Genomic DNA, 23,593 nt, shown 5'->3' with positions numbered 1-23,593 from the left:
GGATGTGATGGGTATAGGAGGAGATGATTGCAGGCTATTTGCTGGTTACTTTGCAGAACTCCTGTAGCAAGAGACCTGTTGCAATAGCAATAGTATTCTCTGAGTCATAAATACTAACACAAGATGTAGGTACCTTTTTCTTTAAAAAAAAAAAATCAAAGAAATACTAAAGAAGACTTGAGAAGATCTTGAAATTTGTGCGTGCAGAATTCCAAATGAATGCCAGAAGCGTTGGACAGATGGACCCTAAAGAAAACACTGCTGGTGGTTACACCATCTTCAGATCTCAGAATGTAAAGCAGGAGTGTGCGAGCTGATTGTGGCTGCTCTACTGGATCATGATGTGGGATACAGTCTCGGAAATAGCAGCGCCCTAATCATTTGAGGTTAAATTTAATAAAAGGAGGTAGGAAGCAGGCGCAGAAACTTGATCAAACATGCCACGTGTTTATTCCGGTCTGTACTGTACAAAATGTACAAAATGCGAATAGCTAACTTCTTCATCATCTAAATTTTCTAAATGTGTTTTAAAGGTGGGCCTAAATATTGCACACTGCAAAAATCAAGGAGGGGGATGGAAAAACTACAGGTGAGCACCATGAGGTCTGCAACAGTTGCAGAACTTGAAAACCCCATGAACCAGTGTTGCTCTGACAAAGTCAAACATTGTCCTTCACTCCTACCTCCAGTGCTTCAGAGCAGGTTTTGGAGCATCTGATGTACATTCTGACCATACAGACTCCTGCTCAGCTCCCCTTCCTGCAAGGAAAATGCCATCCTGACAAGGTTGATTTAAAGCTGTTTGTCTATATCATGCAGACACAGAAACGCAATAGGCTTTCCTAAAACAAGGCAGGAAGGACCGATGACAGCAGTTGCACACATCTCTCGATATTCACCAATATTCAGGAACCACCAGAAAGCACAATGCATAGTTATCCCCAGTGATCATTGTGCAGTTGGTTTATTTTAATGTTTGGGTTTTGGTGAATTTAGTAAAACCCAATTGTTTATACTGAAAAACAAGCTGAGATGAAATACTGTGTTCACATGCAAATTCCCTCTGGGCTACGGTGGCAGCAGCAGTAGAACATAACAACATACCCTAATCAAAACCATTACACAATTAAACATCACTCACTAATACAGAACTGTACAGCTGGAAAACTACTGATGTCCTTGATGAACTTTCCTGAATGTGTTGCATGATTATTCTGTGACTCTGGCTGCAAAAAGCAGATTTTGCTGATTTCCCTAGATCAGAATAAATCATTGGCAGTTGAAAGCTTGAATCTAAAAGCCATGCCAGCGATCATAATATGGGGCTTAATTAAAGCAGACAAAAAGGGAGCTTGTTTCTCTGGCAGTTTAATCCCAGCACCTTAGGGTTTCAGTGTCTTTGTTTCTCCCTTCAGTATTCTTCTGCGTGAGTGATTCTTTTATTCTTTTTTTAATTTTTATTTTTTTTTTGCCTTATTTTATCTTATCCAAGTTTTGGTACAGCTGTTTCTACATAGGGAGCGCAGCTGCCATGACTGTGATGGAGACCTTGTGAATGTCCAGGGCGGTCTCCTCCACCTCCACCCTGCTCTTCCTCCTATGTCCTCTGGGCTTAAGTAGTCACAGCTGAGACATGTAGGCATGTCAGCTTAATTTCCATACATGCTCTTGGGTGCCTCTCTGATCTGATCTGCCTTTTTACATTTGTTTTAAGTTAGAATAATTTCTCACCCTCCTGAAATTTAATAATTTCCCACTGAAAATGAATGACAGTTATTGTAAACACACTATTTTTAGACACTTTTCTTAAAGCTTTTTTCCGGCTGTACTCTTATACCTCCGGTAACACTACAGCAAGCTGCTGAAACTGGTTTTGTCCTAGAAACTGACAGTTTGATACCAAATGATGACATCAGCCTGTGTGACCTACTGGCCCCCATCAGGGTGGCAAGCACTTTTAAAAATTATTTGATTAAACCTAAATAAAATGACTAGGTTTTGGATCTGGGTTTTGGTTTATTCTGTACTGGGCTGACACATAAAATATCATTTTATCCCATCCCGTTCAAGATGCCATTCACCACAAAATGAAAAGTCACTGTACTTGGTACTCGTAGTAAAAGGAAAGGATATGAAAGTCTTGATTCCACACTGGAAATGGTGCAGTGACCTTTGTGTTATCCAGTGGCTGAGGAAGTCAGCAAGAGATCCAGGTTCAACTTTCTCTTCTGCATGACAAAATACGTGCTGATCTTACATATCCAAAAAAAGAAGTTCCCTAAACACAAAGCTAGAGGATATTCAGAAGTCTTACAGTCTGTCCTGTTGTTGCTTAACCACCAACTCTTCATCTTTTTACTTTAATTGATTCAGGAACTGACAACTGCTTCTCTTTACTTAAACGAGACCTCTTGTTGGCATAGTATAAAGCCATTCTATGTTTGACTCGGTGAGTATTTATTTTCTCTAAAATGAAATGGAGTGCAGAAAAAATGTTTGATGGTGGTATCATCATTGTGCAAGAAGCCCATGCAGATCCCTGCCGTGGCAGGAGTCATTCACTCTCAATATCTTGCCTTTTCCTTCTCAAGGACTGTATAGCCTGTGCAATTTTGTGCTTGCCCCTCATCCTTTTTTTCTCAGGCTGACCATCAGAAACAGAGCCACCAAATTATCATGATTACAGAACTGTTTAGATTAAATAACTTAATCTTTCGTCACTGTAGGTTTCCATGGTTAGTGCTCTGTTCTCATTGTTGGTTTTTATCATGTTTTTCATTTCATCTTGGAAGCAGTAAAGCACAAGATTCGGGCTGGGTCACTGAGCAATCAAACTGAATGACAAGCAATGTTGCCTACTTGAGTAGTGCAAAAGGTCTGCTTGGCTGCAATTTGAAACGTTATTTCCTGAGAAAACAATCTGCCTCTTGAATTTGTGATCAGGGCATTCTCATATTCTTTTAAACCCTCAGCGGTTGGTCTTCTAATGAAATTTGCTCTATAATCCTATAATTTGGGAAAAAACCCCACATTTTTAGTTCTTAGTTTTATTCTTCTCTGTTGACCATCTTGGATATTCTATGATACTATTATCATCATCATTATTATTATTATTATTATTATTATTATTACTATTATTATTAATAAAATGTAAAGGCTGAAAATGTTAGTTGTGTTCTTGTTTTCTATTTTAACAAAAGCTGAGACTTAGAGTCATTCACATGATTCCAAGTGATATACCTTGAAAAAGAAATAAAGAAAAAGAAAAAGCACTCTGTATTACAAGAGTCATGATACCATTGTGTAAGTTACTAATTTGGGTATCCTGCAGCACTTGAATAATGGAAAGAAAGATGAGTTAATGATTTTTAAAACTTTTTTGTTCCTTTGTCTTTACCAGCGACTTAGAGACTAAATGCTCCTGGAACTGCTAGCACCGTTCCATATGGGTTTCCAGGCAACTATGGGGAAAGGACGCATATATTATATATTCTGCATTATGCATCAATTATTTAATCAAAAGTTCAAAAGGGCTTGATTTAGCATATTCCCTGCAGACGAATCCCTCATAAGGATTTTATTCTGTAAATGTTCACTCACAGCACTCCTGAAAATGGGTTCAGCTTTTCTGTTCTTTTCCTTTTAACTGTAAAAGTTTATTAATATACTCGACAGACCGTAATAGCTGTTAGAGAGCTGACATACAACCTGTGTATCTGGCGTGTTCGTTGAGGGACTACTATTCAGCCTTTTCTTCAGTGTTAGCACCAAGTGGACTGTTAATACCTAAAGGGGTTGTGGTGTCTCAGATGTCCCTGGGTATTTGCGCTTGAAGGCTACCACTGCAAGTCTGCCTCATGCAAGATTGATACAAGAGCTATCAGTGGACATTTAGAATTCATTTTAACGTCAAAAAGAGTGAACCAGACAAGGATATGTATCTTAAACTCTCACATTTTCATTTGCTTAGAGATGGATTTTTCAAACACGCCCGTGATTCCAAGTGGCTCCTGTTTAAAACTGAGTTGCAGAAGTTTGTCAGCTAACGTTATTTTGCCCTTTACAGAGGAAAATGACCCAGTTGGCTTCCTTTGAGTCCGAAGCTGACAGGCACACAGACTAGGCCACGTCCCAAGTATACCTACACGCTGCCCTCTGCTACTCAGGTGGCTCAGCCCTGCCGTGATGCAGACAGCTTTTGTAATTGGATCATAGCTGAAAATCTCTTCTTACTGACTTCCTGAACTCTGCTAAAACTACCATTCACTGTGCTATTTCTGATGGCTTTCCCGATGCAGGGGACAGGTTGGACAGTCTGTTCAGTTCCCCACTGGTGTCTCTGAACATCTGCTGCTGGAAACAGGCGTCAGTCACCTTTGTCTGGCAGGCTTTGGATGAGTTACCCAAAACCAGAAAGTTTGTGCGTCTTATTTCACATCAGTCCTCATAATGAACACTTCAAACAAAATAAAATAAATTATTATTAGCTTAGTACTCTTTTAGACAGTTTAAAAATTGCAAAATATATGCAGACATACAGTCTTATGTGAACAAACTTGATACCTTGGTGATAATAGGATCAGCGTGTCTTCTGAGGGATCCTGCTTTTTCACGTGGAAGTTTTTTCTTCTTTCACCCTCTTTATTTTTCCCCTCAAACTGTAACTGTGTATTTAAGTCTCCTTCATCATTCCCCTGTCCTTCTTCAGCTTTCTGTCATTAGTTGTGGCATTTGCTTTATCTCTGACTTCTCTGCAACCCTCATTCTCTTGGCTGCTCTCCCCTTTCTTGTTGTCCTCTTGGCTCCAAGCACCTTTCTTCAGGCAAACCCTCTCTTACAATTGAGCCTTTGTTCCCTTTCCCTGGGCTGTTCTGGTCTGTCCCATTTGGGTATTTTGCTGGGCGTCTCCTGATGTCAGGCGAGCACCTCCATAGTGTGTCAGAGTGCATTAAGCAGTGTTACTTACTGCCTGTCACATGTTGGTCATTCTCTTATTTTTTTGCTGTATGACAACATATTTATGTGAAAACGGGGCGGGGGGGGGAATAATTTAGAAGTCTTCCTTGGAGTACATATCAGTGAATTTGGTGATAGTGGTCCTTTGATCCTAGGGAGCTTCAGTCCATCATCTTGAACCACTGTGGACTCAAAGCATTAAGTCTTGAGGAGTCGTACCTGAGCTCAGTCCATACGTGCTTTCTGTGGAGAGTAAAGGACTGTTATGATGTCCTTGCAGAAAATTGTTTTCCTAAGAAGATAAGCTGCAGCATTTTGCCCTACCTGTGTACTGTAGCTTTGCATTCAAAGTGTCCTTCTCCAATGCGTCTGCTGAGTTGGGATTTTTGCAGAGGATCTTTTGCCTTTTCCTGGTTTTGATGCTTGTCATTCAGCTCCGGAGAATGAGTGGGCACTACACAGCTTTCCTCCACCTTAACCACCTTAACCACCATCTTCCTGCCTAAAGAGTGGTCTCTGCTGCAGCTCCCATAGGTGGTCCAAACTGGCTCCAGCCTTTCCTTGTTCCCTTTCGGTATCCGCCTCCAATAAATTTGACAAATAAAACTGCCGTGGAGCCAGCAAGGATGCTGGTGGTCCATGTTCTCAGCAGTTATGGGCTTCTTCAGGGTGAAGACAGCAAATTGTCCACAGAAGGACAGTCAGAATAATTTTTAGTATAATTTTCTTCTTTTGTAATTCACAGAGAGTGGTTTTTTCCATGTTCATTTGTTTTCAGATTACATCAAAAGTCAGTCTGAGTATCTGTAACAATGTAGATCAGCTTCCTAACACCCCGATTATTCAAAGAGAAGCTTTAGCTTTACTGTTATCTCATGTTTTTATCCCCCAGCTGCACCTAGGATTATTGTCTGTAAGTCTTGGCGGAAGATCTCATACGGCATGTATCTGGTATGCTGGGACAAATTGTGAGAATAGAAGATGTTGGCCATAAAAATAATTTCCTGCTTTTATAAGTGTGAAGAGTCCTCACAATATAATGTCCTCAGTGTGCGTTGTTATTAATACAGGTCTGGGACTCTACACAATGAACGCTCAGCTTCCTGGTGTTAATGTTTGTGATATACGATGGCTTTACAGAGGCAGGTTTCCTTGTACTGAATTAAAGTGTTTCTAGGCTGAATTCAGACTGAATTTTATCTGTGATATTGTTGTTGGCCACAACAGATTTCTCGCAGGGTATTTGCGAGCAGTCCTTGGCCCCAGTGCAAAGTGTGGGCTAATTCCAGGAGAAGTTCTGTCTGTGCTCAGCCTTTTCTTTGCTCCATGTGGATGGATAGATGGATGTCTCCTTTCCTGACAGAAAGTAAATTGAAAGTAACTCTGTTGAACTCACTGACATTACTATGCCACGAAGGAAGGAATGAATCTGTCTCTCGGTGTACATTGTTTGTGGAGGTTGAACTCAATTTCTGATAAATGAAGCCGACGCTGGTATCATACTGCATCTCTTGTAAAGGTGCTGATCTTCCCCAAGTTTAATTTTCCACACTTCATTCATCTGTATTTTGCCTTAAAGCTCTTATTTTGTCTTGGATTTGCAGGATATCTATAAGGATTGTATTTGTAAAATAAGGGATGACAGATAAGTGGCCATGTACACCGAGACTCTTACTCCATCTAGGGGCCCTGACAACATCATTAAAGAGCTTCTCTCACACAGAGGAGGAAGGATAGATGTGCAGGACTGCACCTAAATCCCATTTATCTGTCATTTCACATTCTGCAGTCTTGTTTCCTTTCTCATTGTTGCTGATTGTCGAGCTATGTTTGTGTCAGTGGGAGCTTTTCTCCTTTTCTTGACCTATTCCTCGTACCTGTTTCCTGAGGAGATGTGAAGTTTCAGTGTGTGATGCTGCAAATAGCTGCAACGGGAGCCGCTGCGGTTGCCTCCTGGTGCTGGTGTTCTGAGCAGGCCAGCCGGGGAGCTAGAGCACGGCATGGCTCTCGCAGAAAACATTGCTTCGAATATGGGTAATGGCAGGAGGGCAAATGTGGAAAGATTCTGTGAACACAAACCCAGAGTTTAGTCAAATATTCTCTACGGTTTGTCTGAATGAGATATTGTCTACTCAAATGAATTTGATTAAAAAACGTATGGATCTTACGGATACCAGGATCCATCTCTCCCTATCTCAAAGCTGATGATAGCTCAGATCCCAAAAGATTTTGCGGCAAATAAATCCTGTTGGTTTTAATGCAATAGGTCTTTAAATACCTAGGAAAGCTTGAACCTATGGCAGTAACTAGCACCTCCATTACCAATCTCAGCAAAAGGTTAAGTAAGACTAGAGTCTGAACTGTCCTTATGACTTCAGGCGTAAGATGCTTTTTCACCAAAGTCCTGCGTATCACATGAATGTCCTACTTCATAGCAATGATCTCGCTCTCAACAGCTGAGGTTGATATTGGGATTTTGTCCCAGAAACCCTCTGGGTTGATCCAAACTCTTCAGTAGAGAAGCATATGACATCAATCTTTAGTGTGTTTCTTCTATTCTGGGGGTGAAAAATGTAGTTCAGGTATCAGTCAGTTTACCCAAGCATTAAGTTCAGCTTAAGTATTTCTCTAATTATTTTTAATAGATGTAAACATTATGGGCCAGATTCAGTGCACATTACATAAGAAATTATTTAAATTAGTAGAATAAGGATCAGCTTAAGAATATGCATGTATGTAAAATATTACATCTTTTATATTAAAGGAAACACACAATTCATAGTATTCTGTACCTTGTGTTGCTGTTTACAGTCTTGCCAACCCTAAATGAATAAAAAAAGAAAAATTACAGAAGACAAAATAGCCGTGGGTCAAACTCTGAAAAACAGGAGATGGACCAAGGAGGGGTTTTCTCTTCAAGCGGTTCTAGATGTATAATATGTGCTCGTTCTTTTTCATTGACCTTTGTGATATGACTGAACCTCAAGGTTGATAACGTAATCTCAACTTGTTTTCTACAGCCACCAGGGAGAAATTCTTATAAAGAACTGTTAAGTCTCATATTTTCTTGTCATTATGAGGTATCTTTTAAAGAAAACAGCACTTACAATGAGATTGGGGATAATACCCTATATCCTTAGAGCCGTTACACATACTGCTTGAAAATTAATGAAAAATACAAGTAACTCAGTTTGTTAATATTTGCATTCGCTTTACACTTGTTTTTTGCTGGTAACAGTGCCAAAGCAAGCTGTAGTCCTCTTTTGGCATGGGGAGGCTTTTAGGCGGGATGTATGGAGCTGGCAGTGGTTGTATCAAAGGAAAAAAACCTGAAGTTATTTAAGAGAGAAAGATGTAGTATTAGTCAGACTTGGCATTTTAAGAAACATACTTCTGGAGGAGATTTTATCACTGTAATAAGGACATTCAACATGAAGACATTCTGCCCTGTCACATGTGATTGCTTGTACAGGAACATCCACACCTCCAGATCTCCAAGCACGTGTAGTCTTTATTCAACCGTGGGGATGCACAGCCTTTGATTTGTGTCAGCTCGCTTGATGCTGTGCCAGTGGAGAGTTAAAATGGTATAGCAAATGTGTGCTGCATTTACTAAAATATACCCAGTAGTGCCATCCTGTGGTCAGGACTGTGGCTACCAGAAGGCTTGTGCACCCCGTCCCGCTTGGTTTCTAAAAGCTGGTTTATCTTGGGGTGCTTGGGGTGTTACACACGATGTGAGTTGTGACAGATCTAAACTTAGGTTTTTCTTCTCATATTTTCAGTCATTTCTGAACTTCTAGTTTAATCTCCCAAATAGGAGGGCTGGGACATGGCTTTTTCTTTCCTCTGCAAATATTTTTTGAAATTCTCCATAGTTCAGTTTCCATCACCAGATCTATAACGGAGAAAACTTTAAAAATCAGCTCCAGATACAGTATCACCAAGCCATGGAGATATTTTTTGCCACCTTTTGGGTGTGCAGAAGTGTTTTCCTAATATAGGATTTGCTGTAATACTGTACAGAAGAGTTATATTTCATTAAAAAAATTGAAATGCTGCAATTTTACTAATTGAAATATGAACTCAGATGTAAGGGAAATTGATCTTATTTTAATAGAAATGGGAAAGCTGGTGTGTGTCATATGTGTTTTCTGACCAAGTTTTGTTACCCCGTGTCTCCATGAATTCTTTGGCTAATTTAAAGTTGACACTTGCAAAACCCATTTGAAGGAATTATTTAGTCAGATTGAGGTCTGATTGCACAATGTCTCAGATAAAGCCTTTCTCTTTAAATTAGGATTACAGTGGGATAGCAAGAATAATAGCGGTGCATAATTTAGGAATACCATTGTCTGTTGCTGGGGGGGGGGGTTTATAAATTTTCTGGCTATAGAATACAGGTAACAACAGGTCTGCTATATGCACATTGGTCTTTAATTCATAAATAAGCTTAAGTCTTAAAGCAGGAAAATGATGTCTAATCAATGGATTTAAGCTGTGCGACTTACTAGCAATGGTGCAGAGTTTTAATTGAATGGTCTTTCGTGATTGTCATCAAAATATTAAGAAGCTTAGAATCAGATTTTTTTTATTATTTTATTTTATATATGTCATACTTCATTCAGCATTTTGAATAAATTATTGCAAAGTATGTTTAAAAAAAGGAAATACTTTCGTAGCATCTGGATGACAAGTAGATGACAGCAGTTTCCCAGCCCAGCACTGCAGGGTACATCACCCACCGTTCCCTTTTGCAGAATCGACCGTCATTAGTGCTGCTCCTTGGGGAGACCGATGACCTCTTCTGCCACCCACAGAGAGCCCCTCAGGCTTCACTTAAATATAGGTGAGGCAAAATAGGCAGGAAATGACAGCAAAGGGGGAAGGAACTTTTATTGTAAGTTAAATTAATGTAAAAGAGAATAATTTTACTGGAGATCTTTACATACTCTTACGCAGTGGTGGATTTGTCAGGTACCATATTAAAAGTAAAAAAGAACACATTTCAGTGTATTATTATCCTAATGGTTATTCCTCATTAGTAGCACTTGGCCAAGTTGACAGACACTTCCAACAGGCCACGTTTGTTTAATGTTCTGTAGTGATCAGAATCTGGGAAGGTTTCAGAATAACTCATTTTTCCTTCTGGGCAGAACAGTAGGTGAGGACACAAGGATGCAAGCCCAGGTATGTGGACAGGAGAACCTTTAACACTTTTTGCCAAAGCTTTCAGTGCCTCAGTTGTACACATCACATCCTGCAGATCTCCAGATGCCCAGCAGCCAGGTTTGGCCACTTAGAAGTGTCTCCTGTGAGGGCAGCTGGCCAGCACATGCACAGAGACAGAGCCCAGCTCCTGATGGGCAGGACATCACTTGTGCAGACCAATTCCACACACCGTTCTGCACAATGTGCAGCATGTCCCCTGTGGTATGGTGTCCCCCTGTCCCACATGGACCGGTGATCCACATGAATTCAGTGAGTCCAAACACAGCTGACTTGATACACATGCACAGTAGTTCAGAAAAAGAGATGTTTCCCTTGGCTGGTCTGAATGTTTTGTTCCTTATCAAGACACTCCTGCTCACTTGAGGTGTCCATCATTGGGTGGGCAGGTAGAAGTGAGTAGCCTTACTCCAGCCTCTCGCTGGGCCAGTGCGCACTATCACAGCATGGACAAAGATAACGAGGAGGAGGAGGAACGCATGCAGCTGACAGGACTAAATGATGAAACCATGACCTCACTCTGAGATCCGTTGGCGTTCAAAGGAAAGCTTGAGGGAATGTTTGAGTAGGCAGAGCACCATTAGGACCCTCTATGCACCTCACACAAAACCTCTTGAGGATATGGAGGACTCTCTCCCAAGTGCTCAAGGGGCCCTGGGGCAGGCTGTGTGGGTTTTTTTGTTCATTGTGTGAGTCAGAAAAGGGATAGCTTACTTGAGCAATGGCTTTGGAGAAGAATCAGTGGGGCAACACTGATTCCTCTCCAGCAAGGTTTATTATGTTTTTGCAATATAAGTTAATGACTAGACAAGGACATCAGACAGAATCACTGATGTTGGCAGGGACCTCTGGAGGGAGCAGGTTCAGCTAGAACAGGTTCCTCAGGGCTGTGTCCTGTTCAGGTTTGAGTATCTTCAAGGGTGGAGACTCCACAGCCTCTCTGGGCAACCTTTCACAGCGTTTGACAATTATTTTCTTGTGTTTAAATGCTTTCCTGTATTTTGATTTGTGCCCATTTCCTTCTGTTCTTTCACTGTCCTTTCACTGTCCTTTCCCTGAGAAGAGTCAGGATCACCTGCCTGGTGGATGCCAGCTATGCTAGAAATCACAGGGCTGTATGAACTGTGTCTGGCAGCAGACGTTGGCAAGTGAGGTAGACCAGGGGTCTGAGACATGGAAGCAGGAATAGGAACATACAGGACGTTTCCAGGTACAGTCTGAGCAGAGGTTCAGGTATTTGGGCAGTGAGTAGCCTATGTGTGACAGCTGTCACCAGATGTACCCAGCCAAAGAGCCGGGTGCCTCCTTCTAGCCCTAAGCAGAAGCAACACCCTGGTGCATTTTCTTTTTCATGTAATTTGGCACCAGAGAGCATAAAAGATTGCAAACCATCATAGCTGGCACGTCAATCTCTGTAGTGTTGGGACGTGCAGATAAAGCTTTTGGTGATCATGCTACAGTTGACTGATTTGAGGGGCAGCTTGGCCACAAACAGGTGTAGTTTAGAGGGAAAACACACCTCGCTCAGTCCCCCATTACCCTCCTGGCAGCGGGAGAGAGGGAGACAAACAGGCAGAGTAAGTTACTTCCATGGGCTTCATAGCAATGATGATGACAAATGGCTCCAATACCCTGATTTGTGACGGGTTCGTAGATTCTAATCAAAAAAAAGAAGAATTGTCTAACATATTTTTTAGTATTTTTAGGTTTGTTAGACAAGGAAGCATAAATCTGTCCCTTTTAATGAAATGCACCTGAAATACTTGACATACATTCAAATGCCATTGATTTCAAATGACATTACTAGTATGTTTAAACTCAAGTCTGCCTGGAAGAGCTTTGCTGGACTAAAATCTTAATGAAATGTATACTAAAATTTTGGAAATAATTTAAGTTCTTTAAAAGTTTTGCCTGTATTCACCAACAAAGGAAAATCTATCAAGGAGGAATTCTGTCCTATGAATTGGGCATGTTTAACCTAGATTTAGTTAGACCTGCTGTATATTAAATAAATTTGGATTGATTATTAAAGCCCTAATTTAGTCGCTCCCCTTGTTTGATTAAATGTAATCTCCTCTTCCATGTCCATTTAGTAATAAATGGAAGGATGACATTGTAAAGTTCATGGTTCAGGTGGAATACAAGGAATGCAGTAGAACAGATGAGGAATTTTCCATTTAATGGTAAAAAAGTTTAAGCACACAGGTTGGTTATAATTATTATTTTTTTTACTACTTAACAGATAAACTTCTACTACAGTTTTCTTTTTTATGGTTGCTTAGGGCAACATCATTTCTTGATAACTGATGTTTGAAGTTATCTGGCTCCTTTGAGATTAGTGATATATCCAAGGTTATCTATATCTCACAGCCTTTACATAATACTAAATAAAATGCATGATAGAAAGAAGACTTCATTTTTTCACTGCATAAATAAATTTTAGTTTCTTTGCTTTGAGTTGAAAAAAAAATGAGTGTAGTCCGTTTCTTCTCTCACATTTTGGCTATTAAGATACCTTTATCTACCAAACAGAAAATTACTAGTTGCAAGTAAATTAAAGTTACTAGTTACAATAAATTTTAAATATATTGGTTTCCTGCTGATGAAGAGACTTAAAAACACTTGAAGAAAAGAGGGAGGATCAAGATCAATAAAACTGACACGCATTTATAGTAAGCAACATAATTTTGTCCTAAATTCTGCTTTCTCCAAATGTATCCAGAATACACCTCTTCCACAAATTAACCTGTTGACAGAGTTGTAGGTGTTGGAATTCTGCACTGTAACCATTAATTACTCTTTTTCATCATCAAAGTAGTAAAGGGCAATAGGAAGAGATGTTCTGAGCATAGGTAAAGGCAGAAGGGCAGGATGTAAAACTTCAAAGGTGTTTGAAAACTTTTTAGCTTGAGGAAAATATAAAACTCCTTTCAAACTGAGCCAACCGTCTCCATTCTCCCTTACATCCCGCAGAGAGGGACTCATCAATTCAGTTACAGTGTGTTGGCAACAGGCACTCTCCAAATGTTGTTTTAGCAGGTGAAGGAGCCCACTGAAGGAAATAACATTTGTTATTTGGAGTATATTTTCATGCATTAATCTTAATTCTCTGCAGTTCAGCCAGGTTCTCCTCAAAGTATGCGTTTGTTGGTAACGATTGCTGTGGAGTGAATGGCAGCCATCTGTAATGCCACTTCTGTCCGGAGACTGAACATTATTTACATTCACTAATCACTAGCTGTTAGAGAAATGCTCAAATATGAAACCCTCTATGACAGTGTTTAAACATTGCTTAATCTCATAAAAGTTAAATTAGCAGACGGTGTTTGCCATAGAAGATATAATCATGCAGATGTTTAGCTTACCTGTGACTTTCGGAATCACTTAACAGAAAATCTAAGGGGAAATGTATACTTTAGCAACAGCTCGTGGAAATCATTACATTTTTTTCAGACATCAGGCAAATGAGGGAGATCTTCTAGATTGTATAGCTGTGCTGTTTACAGAGCGCGAGGCCCTTGAAGAGTGTGTGAAGATCGGCTGGGCAGCACGATTTTGGATTGCCTTATACCACCCGAGTGCTAGATACAAGCAGCTTTTACTCCCGCTGCCTAGTGATCACCTGCTGACACTGAAGAAACAGCTGGCAGATTTCTGGAGCTTCACAGATCCATTTCAGAAAGGGCATCTTTCTCATTTTGAGGGATGATTCCCTTTTCCGAGGGAAACGTGGGTAAGGCAACAAAAGCAGCAACAGCAACGAGACGTTAAAAACAAACTTGTAGAGTTTGACTTTGTTGAAGGAATTTAAGGCAGATTTTAGGAGAGAGAAAGCTCTCCTGCATCTGCAAGCTATATGTTACACTGCAAACTCTTTTTGTTAGCATCATCATAGTATGCAGAAAGCACATTTGGGCTCCATTGCACTGCATGTTGTGCAAACAAAGTAAGGAGACGTGCCTTCTTCACTGAGATTAAAACAATCCCAGGGATGGATAAATAAATAAATGGGCATAGCAGATGCTATAGAAAATGGATAGCAGAGAGGATGGAAATCAAAATGAGAGGAATGTAAGCTTATGCAAAGTTTGCAAGGTTAACTTTATGTTACCATATTGGAAATACTACAGATACCGTATTAGCTGTAGGCATAAATTTCTAAGAGTAAAAACGAACAGAGCGGAGCTTGCAGAGGCCTGTGTTGTCTGCCTGTTCCCAGTGTTGATAGGTTGACTTGGCAGCATGATATAATACATAAGAGTCTGCTTACTATGTGAGTAAATGCAAAAAAAGTTAGATTCGAAGAGATTAGTAGGGCATTACACCCAGATGTAATCTGCACAAGGTCAAGCAATGCAGCGTAAGAGGCTGTAGGTAGGATCTGGTAGCTTTTCATACAGATTAAAGTACTTATTAGTCATATTTTATATAAAACCTGAATTATTCCAGATCATGCAGTAGTCAGAAGAGAAAAGACATCTTTTCTTAGTGTTTAATGAGCAAGGTATGGGATTCGTCTCAGTTAACTTTACCAGCTCTGAGGTTACATGTCTCATGTAAACTTGAGGCTTTAGGCTTTGTCTGTAGTCAGTGAAGAAATATGGGCACCTCTCAAGTACCATTCATCCCACCTGTCTCCAGACGTCAGCTTTAAGGTGCCTTTTTCTTCCACCAACACTGGAGGGAGTCTTGATCACCAGCTGACAGTAGGCACCTAATTTTTGACATTTAAATTTAGGTGGGTGAATTCTTGTCCGCAACAACTGACTTAAGGCCGGAGACTTCAGTCCTCTGTACGACAGTCTTAACAAACTCTCCTTGTGATTTTGAGCCAGGCATTCAAACAGGTATTTTCAGAATTACCAGATCTGGTTAAAAAGTCTGGCTTTTGTCCATCTTCCATTTCCTCCTGCAGGAAGTGTTACTTTCCAGCCTCTGCAGAGAGATTTGAAATTCGTGAATAAAATGCAAAATAAAATGGTGCAGTAGGATTGTTGTTTATTCAGCTTCAAGTGGAACCAAAGTGTTTCTGGGGAAAAAAAAAAAAAAGCCCAAGTAAAATTATTTATAGTACAAATGCACACTAGTTCCTCGAGACTAGTATTTCATAGTAGGTGGGGGACTGTTACTGCTGTGTAATTTCTCATAAGTCTTGTTCTTGTGCCCTGGCTTTCTGGCATACCAATGAATGTCAGGATAGCTTATGAGGCTTTCAGGTTAGAGTTAACACTAAAAAGAATATTTTTCTCACAGATTTATTAGTGTACTGATGTTATTAGTCCCCTGTCATCTAGCCTCTGGGTATTTCCCTTCCCAGGACCATCATCAAAACCAACTCTGGATATGACTATGTTATGAAAAATGTAATATCAGTGGGAAAAGAAAAAGAAAAAAAGTGAAAACCTACAAGCACATAATATCAGTACTGGATCATGTGAAGAATGAAGACACCAAGCCCCATTTCAGCTTCATTCCTCGTGCCAGCTGTTTTCCTCCATGCTCTCTTATTCAAGAGTTTTTCACTACTAGGCTGTAGCAATTAAAGTTAAATTGCTGCATGAAATTTTCACTGTTAGGGAGTCTGGATGCCTGGTTCATCCTCCCTGGATGTCCTTTTATCAGTGCTGGGGAAACCATCGCAGTCCCCCGTGACTGCAGAAGTAAACATGTATGGTCAAAGCAATGGGCTTAATGCCATGTTCATTCCTTTGCACTGATGAGGTGCGGGGCTGGTTGAGAGGTACCCCAAGCAGCGCTAATGACATGATTTGTTATCCTTTAAATTCCCCTTTTCCACTGCCATGCTGTTTTTCCTCTACCACACTCATGCACTCCCAGATAAACAGCCTGTCCCTATTTATTCTTTTCCCGCTAGCTTTAATGTTGCTGATTTTACATCCTTATTCAGTCTTTATGATAGGGTTCCCCTAGGAATTTCTGCCTCGGGCAGCAGTGCTGTTAAGCTAGGACCGCTGTTTGTGCTGTTTCTTGGGTTGCTATCTTGTTAGTGTAGCCCCAAGCCAAGGTTGGCCGTCTGCATACGCCTTACTCCCTTATTGTCATTTGTTACGCCTGGTGATTTCTCACGTTGTTATCTTGTTGGTGTAGCTACAGTTCAGGTTCGACAGCTTGCACACATACCCTCGCACCCAGAAGCCAGCCTGGTGAAACTGCTGGTGGAAGCACCTTCTCTTTCGTCTGCTTGGTCTGGATTACCAGAGATAGCCCTCATGGCCAGTGACAGCTAGACCTTGAGGGAAACATCACATTTAACCTTCTGCTTTCTGCCTGCCCGTCCCTTCTTAACAAGGTCACAAAATACATGCGCGTGGTCCAGCCTGTTGCTGCATCTTCTGGCATGTTGCTCTGTGTTTCTTCCTTGGCTGCTTTACAATGGTGACCCAGAGCAGGAAATGCTCATTAACCCTTCTGTCCCGGACCAGATGATGGCCTGCTTTCTGGTGACTTCTTCCATTCTCTGCATAGTCTGGCCTCTGAGCCATGTGGCCAAGCTGCCCAGAAAGGATCGATTATTATGGGCAGGCCATTTTCCTAGAGATCATTCATCTTTCATTTACCCAGATTACCTCTGTGGCAACTTGGCAGTGAAAACTGGTTGAATGGGAATGGGAATGGCTACATTAAAAGGATCTGAGACCTATGCCAGACTTTTTTTTTTACAGGGAAGATGCTCTTCCCCCAGCTAGAAGACAAAAAGGAAGAGTTCAGAGAGGTTGTATGCTCCCCCCACCTGGCTTAATTCAGGATGGCACTCTGAAGACAACCTGCCAGCATACAAAGTCACCTATAGAAGCTTCCTTTTAATACAAAGGCCAAATAAATAATTAGGTTTCACAATGGAACTGCATCTTTCAGTTTTTCCCAATTATTTGCTAGGGAACAGCAAGAAGAAGTGGAAAAGTGCCTTGACTGGTGCCTGAAGTAGTTGCTGCTGCTGTTGCCACTCACCTGTATGGTGTATCTTCCTCTCTGGGCTTACTCATGCGGTAGCAGGGTGTTAGAGATTATTTTTTTTCCAGAGGTAGAATGAAAAAAACCCAATCATAGGGAAAAATTCTAGACTAAGTAAAACGACTATATCTAGTTTCATTATCTATCTAATATCAACTTACATTTCCCTGCCATCAGACCATCATGTCACACTGCAGTCTGGGACAGCACCTGCAAACCAAGCAAGTAAAAATGAAATGATGAGGATTAAAATAACATTTCTCTATCCACAAAAAAAATGTATCTCCTTCTACATACAGATGGCTCTTGATATGTCATAAGACATATCTCAATAATAAGTAATGAGAACTATACAGTAGTTTCTCTGGTAAAAAAAAAAAAGATAATTTGCACTCTGAACCTCATGTTTGTTTCTCATTGGCTTTTTTATTGTTTCTTATAAAAAAAATGGATGATTCGTTGAGTTCAGGTTTGAACTAAATCCAAATTTTGAATGAGTGTAGGGTTTTTTTTATTTTTGGCATGGTGCACCGCTTCTGGAAATGCCAATCTGCAGCAAGCCAATCATACTGCCACAGGAACAGTGCCATGCAAACAAGATTTCTGTTTGGGTACAATATGAAGGGTGAGCAGAGATTGTCCTTTAAGCTGTTCATTGTAGGTTAAAAAAGCCCCCATGAAATTCAGCTTAGACTGGGACTTTTATCAGAGCGAGACATTTAACAAATAGTTTGGCAAATATATTTAGAAGACACAAAAAATTGCTTTGGGATCACTTCATTACGTGTTCTTTGTTTAAATGTAGCTTGTCTACCCTGACTCAATTACAATTCTGTTTCTGTAAAATTTTTTGTTTTCCATTCAAGTTGCTGAAAAGAATTTTCAAAATGTCAGTACCTGTTAAGCACTTAGTATTCACAGGGTCTTCTGAAAAGCCCATCTGCTATGCAAATTAATATCTAAGAGTAATTTCTCAAAGGGGATTCATAGAGGCATGGTTCAGAAAAACAATTATCATATGTTTACTTTCCAGTGATTTCCGTAAAATATAGATTTTGACCTGAATACTTTATACAATGAGGATGATTTCCGAGCTGGAGTTATACTTATTACAACTGGTAATGTCAATATATTGTTTGCTTATTAACAGATTTGAATTTTATTTGCTCTTTCCTCTACCAAGTTCACTCCTCAGTGAAGGAAAATACATTAATTCATTTAATTATTCATGAAGCACATCCTGTGTGGTTCCCCACTCTGTGGGATGAAGTGACTTTTTTCCTCAGTTGCTTTCAGGAGCGCCTGTCCCCGCTGACTCTTTCTGTCCTGTCCCCTAGTGCACCTGGTGGACATCTGGAACGTGATAGAAGCCTTGCGGGAGAACGCACTGAACAACCTGGACCCCAACATCGAACTGAACGTGGCTCGCCTGGAAGCTGTGATTTCCACTATTTTCTACCAGCTCAACAAACGGATGCCGACAACCCACCAGATCAACGTGGAGCAATCCATCAGCTTACTGCTCAACTTCTTGCTAGCGGCCTTTGATCCGTAAGTCTGCCTTTCTTCCCTCCTCTCCCGACTGGGGAAAGGATTTCACTTGCTCCGGAAATATCTTGGGAAAACAATTGAACAAGCTAAATTCTGACCCAAATAAAGAGCATGTGAATAGTGCTAACTAGGGAGAGAACCTAAATTAAGGACCTCTGCATTCCTTTCTGTCGAGCCAGATTCAGCACAACTGTGTTTTCATCCAGTTACTCAGAGTTGTTCCAGTTTATATCAAAGAAGAATTATCTACAGAAACAAATTTACATCCACTTCTAATTTGCCTTGTTATTTATTGACACACCAGTGGCTGACACCACTGCAATGCCTCTGCAGCAGTGACATGGGTTAATAGCTCATTATTTTGAAAGAGCTCATTTTCCTGCAAGTTCTTGCAGCTGTAAGCAATTTTTCTTTTTTTCTGGCTCATGCCAGTGCAGCATGATTTTGAAACCATGACAGAAATAGGATAAAGACCTGGAGGTGATGCAGAAATTCATGTTGTTTATTACTGCACGGGACCCATATTACAAAAAGGACAAGTTTGAGATAGAGTGAACCACTTACTGTAACAAATATACTGTGTATACATATTACAGCTTCTGAATACATAGTCATCAACCTGCACTGCCGTATCCGCAATCCTCAAAACCAAATTACTAGAGAACAGCGGTTAAGTCTGACAGATGCAGATGACCTATTGCCTCTTTATGGCAAAAATTCACCAGCTGAAAACAATGGCCATGACACATTAAAATCAGGATACTGCCCCTCTCCCCCTCCCTCTTTCCTGTCCTCTCACTTGAGGGCCCCAGTGCTGGGTACCATCGAGCACCTTTTGGAGCCAGACCAGCCAGCAGCTCAGTTGCCATAGCAACAGGGAGAAAAAGTAGATGTTCCACATGATGAGGCTTCACCCAACCTACCCTCCGGCCCCTCCGAGGGGAAAAAAAAGGAGCCAATCCATTGTGAAACTCTAGACTTCGGGAATATATTTCTCCCCTCAAGGACAGTAAAAGAAGGAACAGGCATTTTCATTTGTACTGTTGTGGCTGTGACAAGAACATGAAAGGACATCGAAAATGGCCGAACGCGTGGATTGGCGCGTGCCGCGAGCAAACTGCTTCCTGGCTGGTAAACATAAGGAAAGACCCAGGACTGTGGAAGCAAGACCTGCAAAAACATGCTTGTTTTGTAGCTTCCTGTAAGAGGGGTAGAGATCTCAGCTAGATGTCAAATCCACTTGAAGAGGAGAGGATTTTAGTGCTCTGTAGGGAAACCGAGAATGTGCTAAAAGGGGCAAGGTTTTGCCTTCCCTGAAAACATCCCATGTGCTGTGGATCATGACCTGTTTCTGGGCTCCCATAAGGACCTTCCAGGGACAAGGAGGCTGTGACCCATATTCCATTTGCCGAGCAGCAACTCAATCTGTCGTGCTGCCTCCAATCAGGGCGCACTGGATGAACTTCCCAGAAGGAGAACCCAAAGGAGACACCCAAAGGAGCCCCAGGAACAGACTCCCAGCTCTGGGACCTGAGACAGGGACCTACTGCCTATCACCTTTTTTTAAATGCACCAAACCTTTGGGATGAGGTTCAGGTGTAATCTGAGATACGGAGATGTGGGTCTTCATGGAGATGTGGATCAACTAGATCTCTCTCTACTGTAATGGGAGTTTGGACACCTATCACAGATACAGACATATACGTTAAGCATCTTATTCTCAAAAAGTGCCCTACCCTTTAGTACAGTTCAGATTATTTGGGTGTTGGTTTAGCAACAGATCTGGTGGTCCAGATTTTCCTGCTTCTGGTAAACAGAGGGAGGGAGGTGGCTCTACATGCTACAGGGGTGGTGTGAGAGCTGCTGGGGTCTAATCAGACCTGATGTCTCTGCTTCCCATGTTGCTCCCTTCCCTCCCATTCCCTGCAGTGCAGCATAAGGGTCCTTCTCTGCTGAAGGCAGAGGCTGAAGGTGGTAGAAGGAGGAGCAAGGTCTTTTCTGAAGGTCCCGTGCTCACAGAGAAGCAATACGTTACATATAGGGGGAGCAGGAGGGGAACTGTAAGGCAAGATAAAGTCTTTTTCTCTCTCTCCCCCGATTTATAAAAACTGAACAGTTAAACTAAATTGCTTGCAGTCTTCTCCAATGAAAAGAGGAGTTTTAGTAGGTGCATGAATCATACTGAAATCATAACAGTCACCCCTAAAATAATCCTGTTATTTTTGATCTGGGTTCACTCCTCTGTTTCTTTGCCTTGTGTTTTAAGGAAACTGTTGACCTGTAGAAATACTATCTAAATTTCTAGATGAGTACTGAGGAATTCTTTTTTACATTTATTAATGAATGTTAATATGATCACATTTGATTCTATAAACACAGGCAACAACCAAAAAAAAACCCCAAACCCTAAAAAACCCAGAATAGCTTTCTAAGACCAAAACAGTAGACCAAGACCAAATAGATCTTCAGTATAAATGAGAAGGCTGTTTTATGTGAGGATGGATGGGTTTGGTATTTGTGGCTACACAGAACGATGGCTGCTCCTGCTGTACTGTGGGCAGGTCCAGAAAAGGTTGTGCAGTTTCTCATGTCCTGTTCAAAATGCAAAGAAAGAGAATGGAGAAATGGAGTCTGTGACTTAATGTGTATGAAAGGACCACAAGGGACAAGTTAATGTGTGATTTAAAATCTAATAAGCCTACCACTGTCATTTATTTAGTCCTAGTTAATATATACTGCCCCATGTGTACTGTGCTGGCTGAAGATCCTCCAAGCTTTAAACAGAGCTTCTTCCTTTGTTTATAGCCTGCTGAAAACCTGACAGTTTTCTTTGCCTAGAGTATTTTCTAGACTATTTCCCTAGGTCTGCAATACAGATGTCTTCTCAGGAGCTAGAAACTTAAGAGGAACCATGGTGCAATACCGTGGCACATGGGCCAACTTGCCCACTGCCTGTGCTGAACATTCATCCCAATTTTTTTTATGATTTTTTCACAGCCTTGGGGATTCATTAGACCTACAGGTAATTATATTTCCCTGCTGCTCAACCCTGAAGGGAGGAAAAATTATAGTGTATAAGATTTCACGTGACACTAACTCTGGTGCTCCTTCATGCTAAGCCAAAACCAAAGTGCAACCTTATAGAACTGCAAAACAATGAAATCAAAGTTCACAAACAGAAATGCAGTTAAAATTAATTTGCCATTGGTGTGTGAAAGCCATCATCATGTGGTAGAGAACCCCGACAGACCAAAACCAGTGAGCAGAATGAGGCGGTCAGACTTTAAAGAACTGGGACAAAAACATGCCTGACTTGTGTTTTTAACTGCATGATAAAATGGAGCAATAGCTTTTGCTTCAAGGTCTAAGGTGATTAACTGGCTTTATGGAATAATAGCATACTTTCTTCACTGGCACACAAGTACTATATGAAAAAAATGACAAGTTCAAACCTCTCTGAAAAATTCATCCCAGGCCAGTGTCAAAGCCTGTGCAGGAGGCAAGGTGGAATGTCAGCCTCATTCAATCGAGCTGTTCCCAAAAACACTCTTTTTAAACAGACTGTAAAATATTCTGTGCTAGATCATCTCCAGCACTGACTTACTATTGCAATACAGCTATTGCTGCTGCAAAGTTTAACTGACAAGATCATAGCGGATTTTTCTCTGTCCCTTGACATACCTGTCCTACGGATGGGGCTGTGAGCTCTGGGCTATGAAATAAACCCAATCTAAGTGGAGGGGCTTGACTTCTACAAAGAAAAGAGAAAATGTTCATGTCCTTGTTTAATCAAATGCACATTTGAATCATACTGACTTCAATACAAAAAGGTATTCACTATCTGTTCTGGAAGTTTAATTTCTTGTTCATCCATCTGTTCAGAGCTGTCAAGTGTTTAATTCCCTCCTTCTCCACCCTCGCTCATCATTGAAAGCCATACAGGCCAGCTAGCCTTTATGAAGGAAGTGCAGCAAAAACATGCATTTCAGAGATTTGGTCATTATGTGTTTTGCTCTCCTAAATGAAAGAATTTTGCTTGATTCCAATAAAATTTCCTCTCTGAAACCTGTTTGTGAAAATGGGAATTTGTAATTGCAGCCTCTGACATTTCAGAATTGGCTGCCCTGATTAAGGTGGGCACTAGAAGGCCCGCAAGTACGTGAAGAATGAAGTAAAGTAGCTGAAGAAATTTCGTCCCTTTTGAAAAGATAAGTGTTGGGGGAGCACCACTTCATGCCTAGTTAATGAGAAAAATCATATTTTCTCGATGTCTCTTTCATGGGACACATTCGGTATTTCTAAAGATGTGATGTTATTTCTTTGTAGCCTTCCCCACCACATGGCTCTCTCAGTATGAGTATTGCTAGAGATCCTGACAAATGTCAGTGTCATCCATTTGGTACCGCTCCCCTTGCTGACCCGAAAGGCAAATTCCAGCCTTGGAGCTGGACTTAACCTCGTATGGTCTGTGGGTTTATCAGGCAGTCCACAGGGCTTCCTTGCTCCAGGGAGAGGCTGTGTCTCTCTGCAGCCATGCATTTGAGGAGGAAACCTTCTGCTCTTTCGCTGATGTCTAAAAGCCTGTGTTATTTTTTGCCCTTTTTTTCCCCAAGCAGCAGGAGATAACCTTAAGCCCTGGCCATCATTCCGTTTCCTAAGTGCTCCATCCTGTGTTGTTGCTAAGTGCACATCAGCGTCAAGGTTTGCCTTTGCCATCATTTATGCTTCTAGTGCTTTTCTGTAGGGATCTGAAGAGTAACCTTAATAGGAGAGGTGCTACAGAAAATCAAAATATTTTCTGTCCTCTCCTATTTCCACTAGTAAAATTTTTATCTCTTTGCATTAGCCAACCTAAAGCTTCTTTCAGGCAGCACTGACTTCAATA

General features: G+C 41.0%; 1 protein-coding gene across 4 annotated transcripts in view; it reads left to right on the top strand.

Moving 5' to 3' along the window:
• Window positions 1–23,593, top strand: part of DTNA (dystrobrevin alpha) — a 99,030-nt gene that overhangs the window by 8,432 nt on the left and 67,005 nt on the right. For all 4 annotated transcript variants that reach the window (XM_074146439.1, XM_074146438.1, XM_074146437.1 and 1 more), the window contains exon 3: window positions 18,495–18,708. In XM_074146439.1, coding sequence (XP_074002540.1) covers window positions 18,495–18,708 — 214 coding nt within the window. The remainder of the gene's footprint in view (window positions 1–18,494; window positions 18,709–23,593) is intronic.

Source organism: Numenius arquata, chromosome 4 (assembly GCF_964106895.1).
Source record: "Numenius arquata chromosome 4, bNumArq3.hap1.1, whole genome shotgun sequence".
NCBI classification, from domain to species: domain Eukaryota; kingdom Metazoa; phylum Chordata; class Aves; order Charadriiformes; family Scolopacidae; genus Numenius; species Numenius arquata.
The sequence above is the reverse complement of the archived record's forward strand: the minus strand, read 5'-3'. Positions and strand labels throughout refer to the sequence as shown.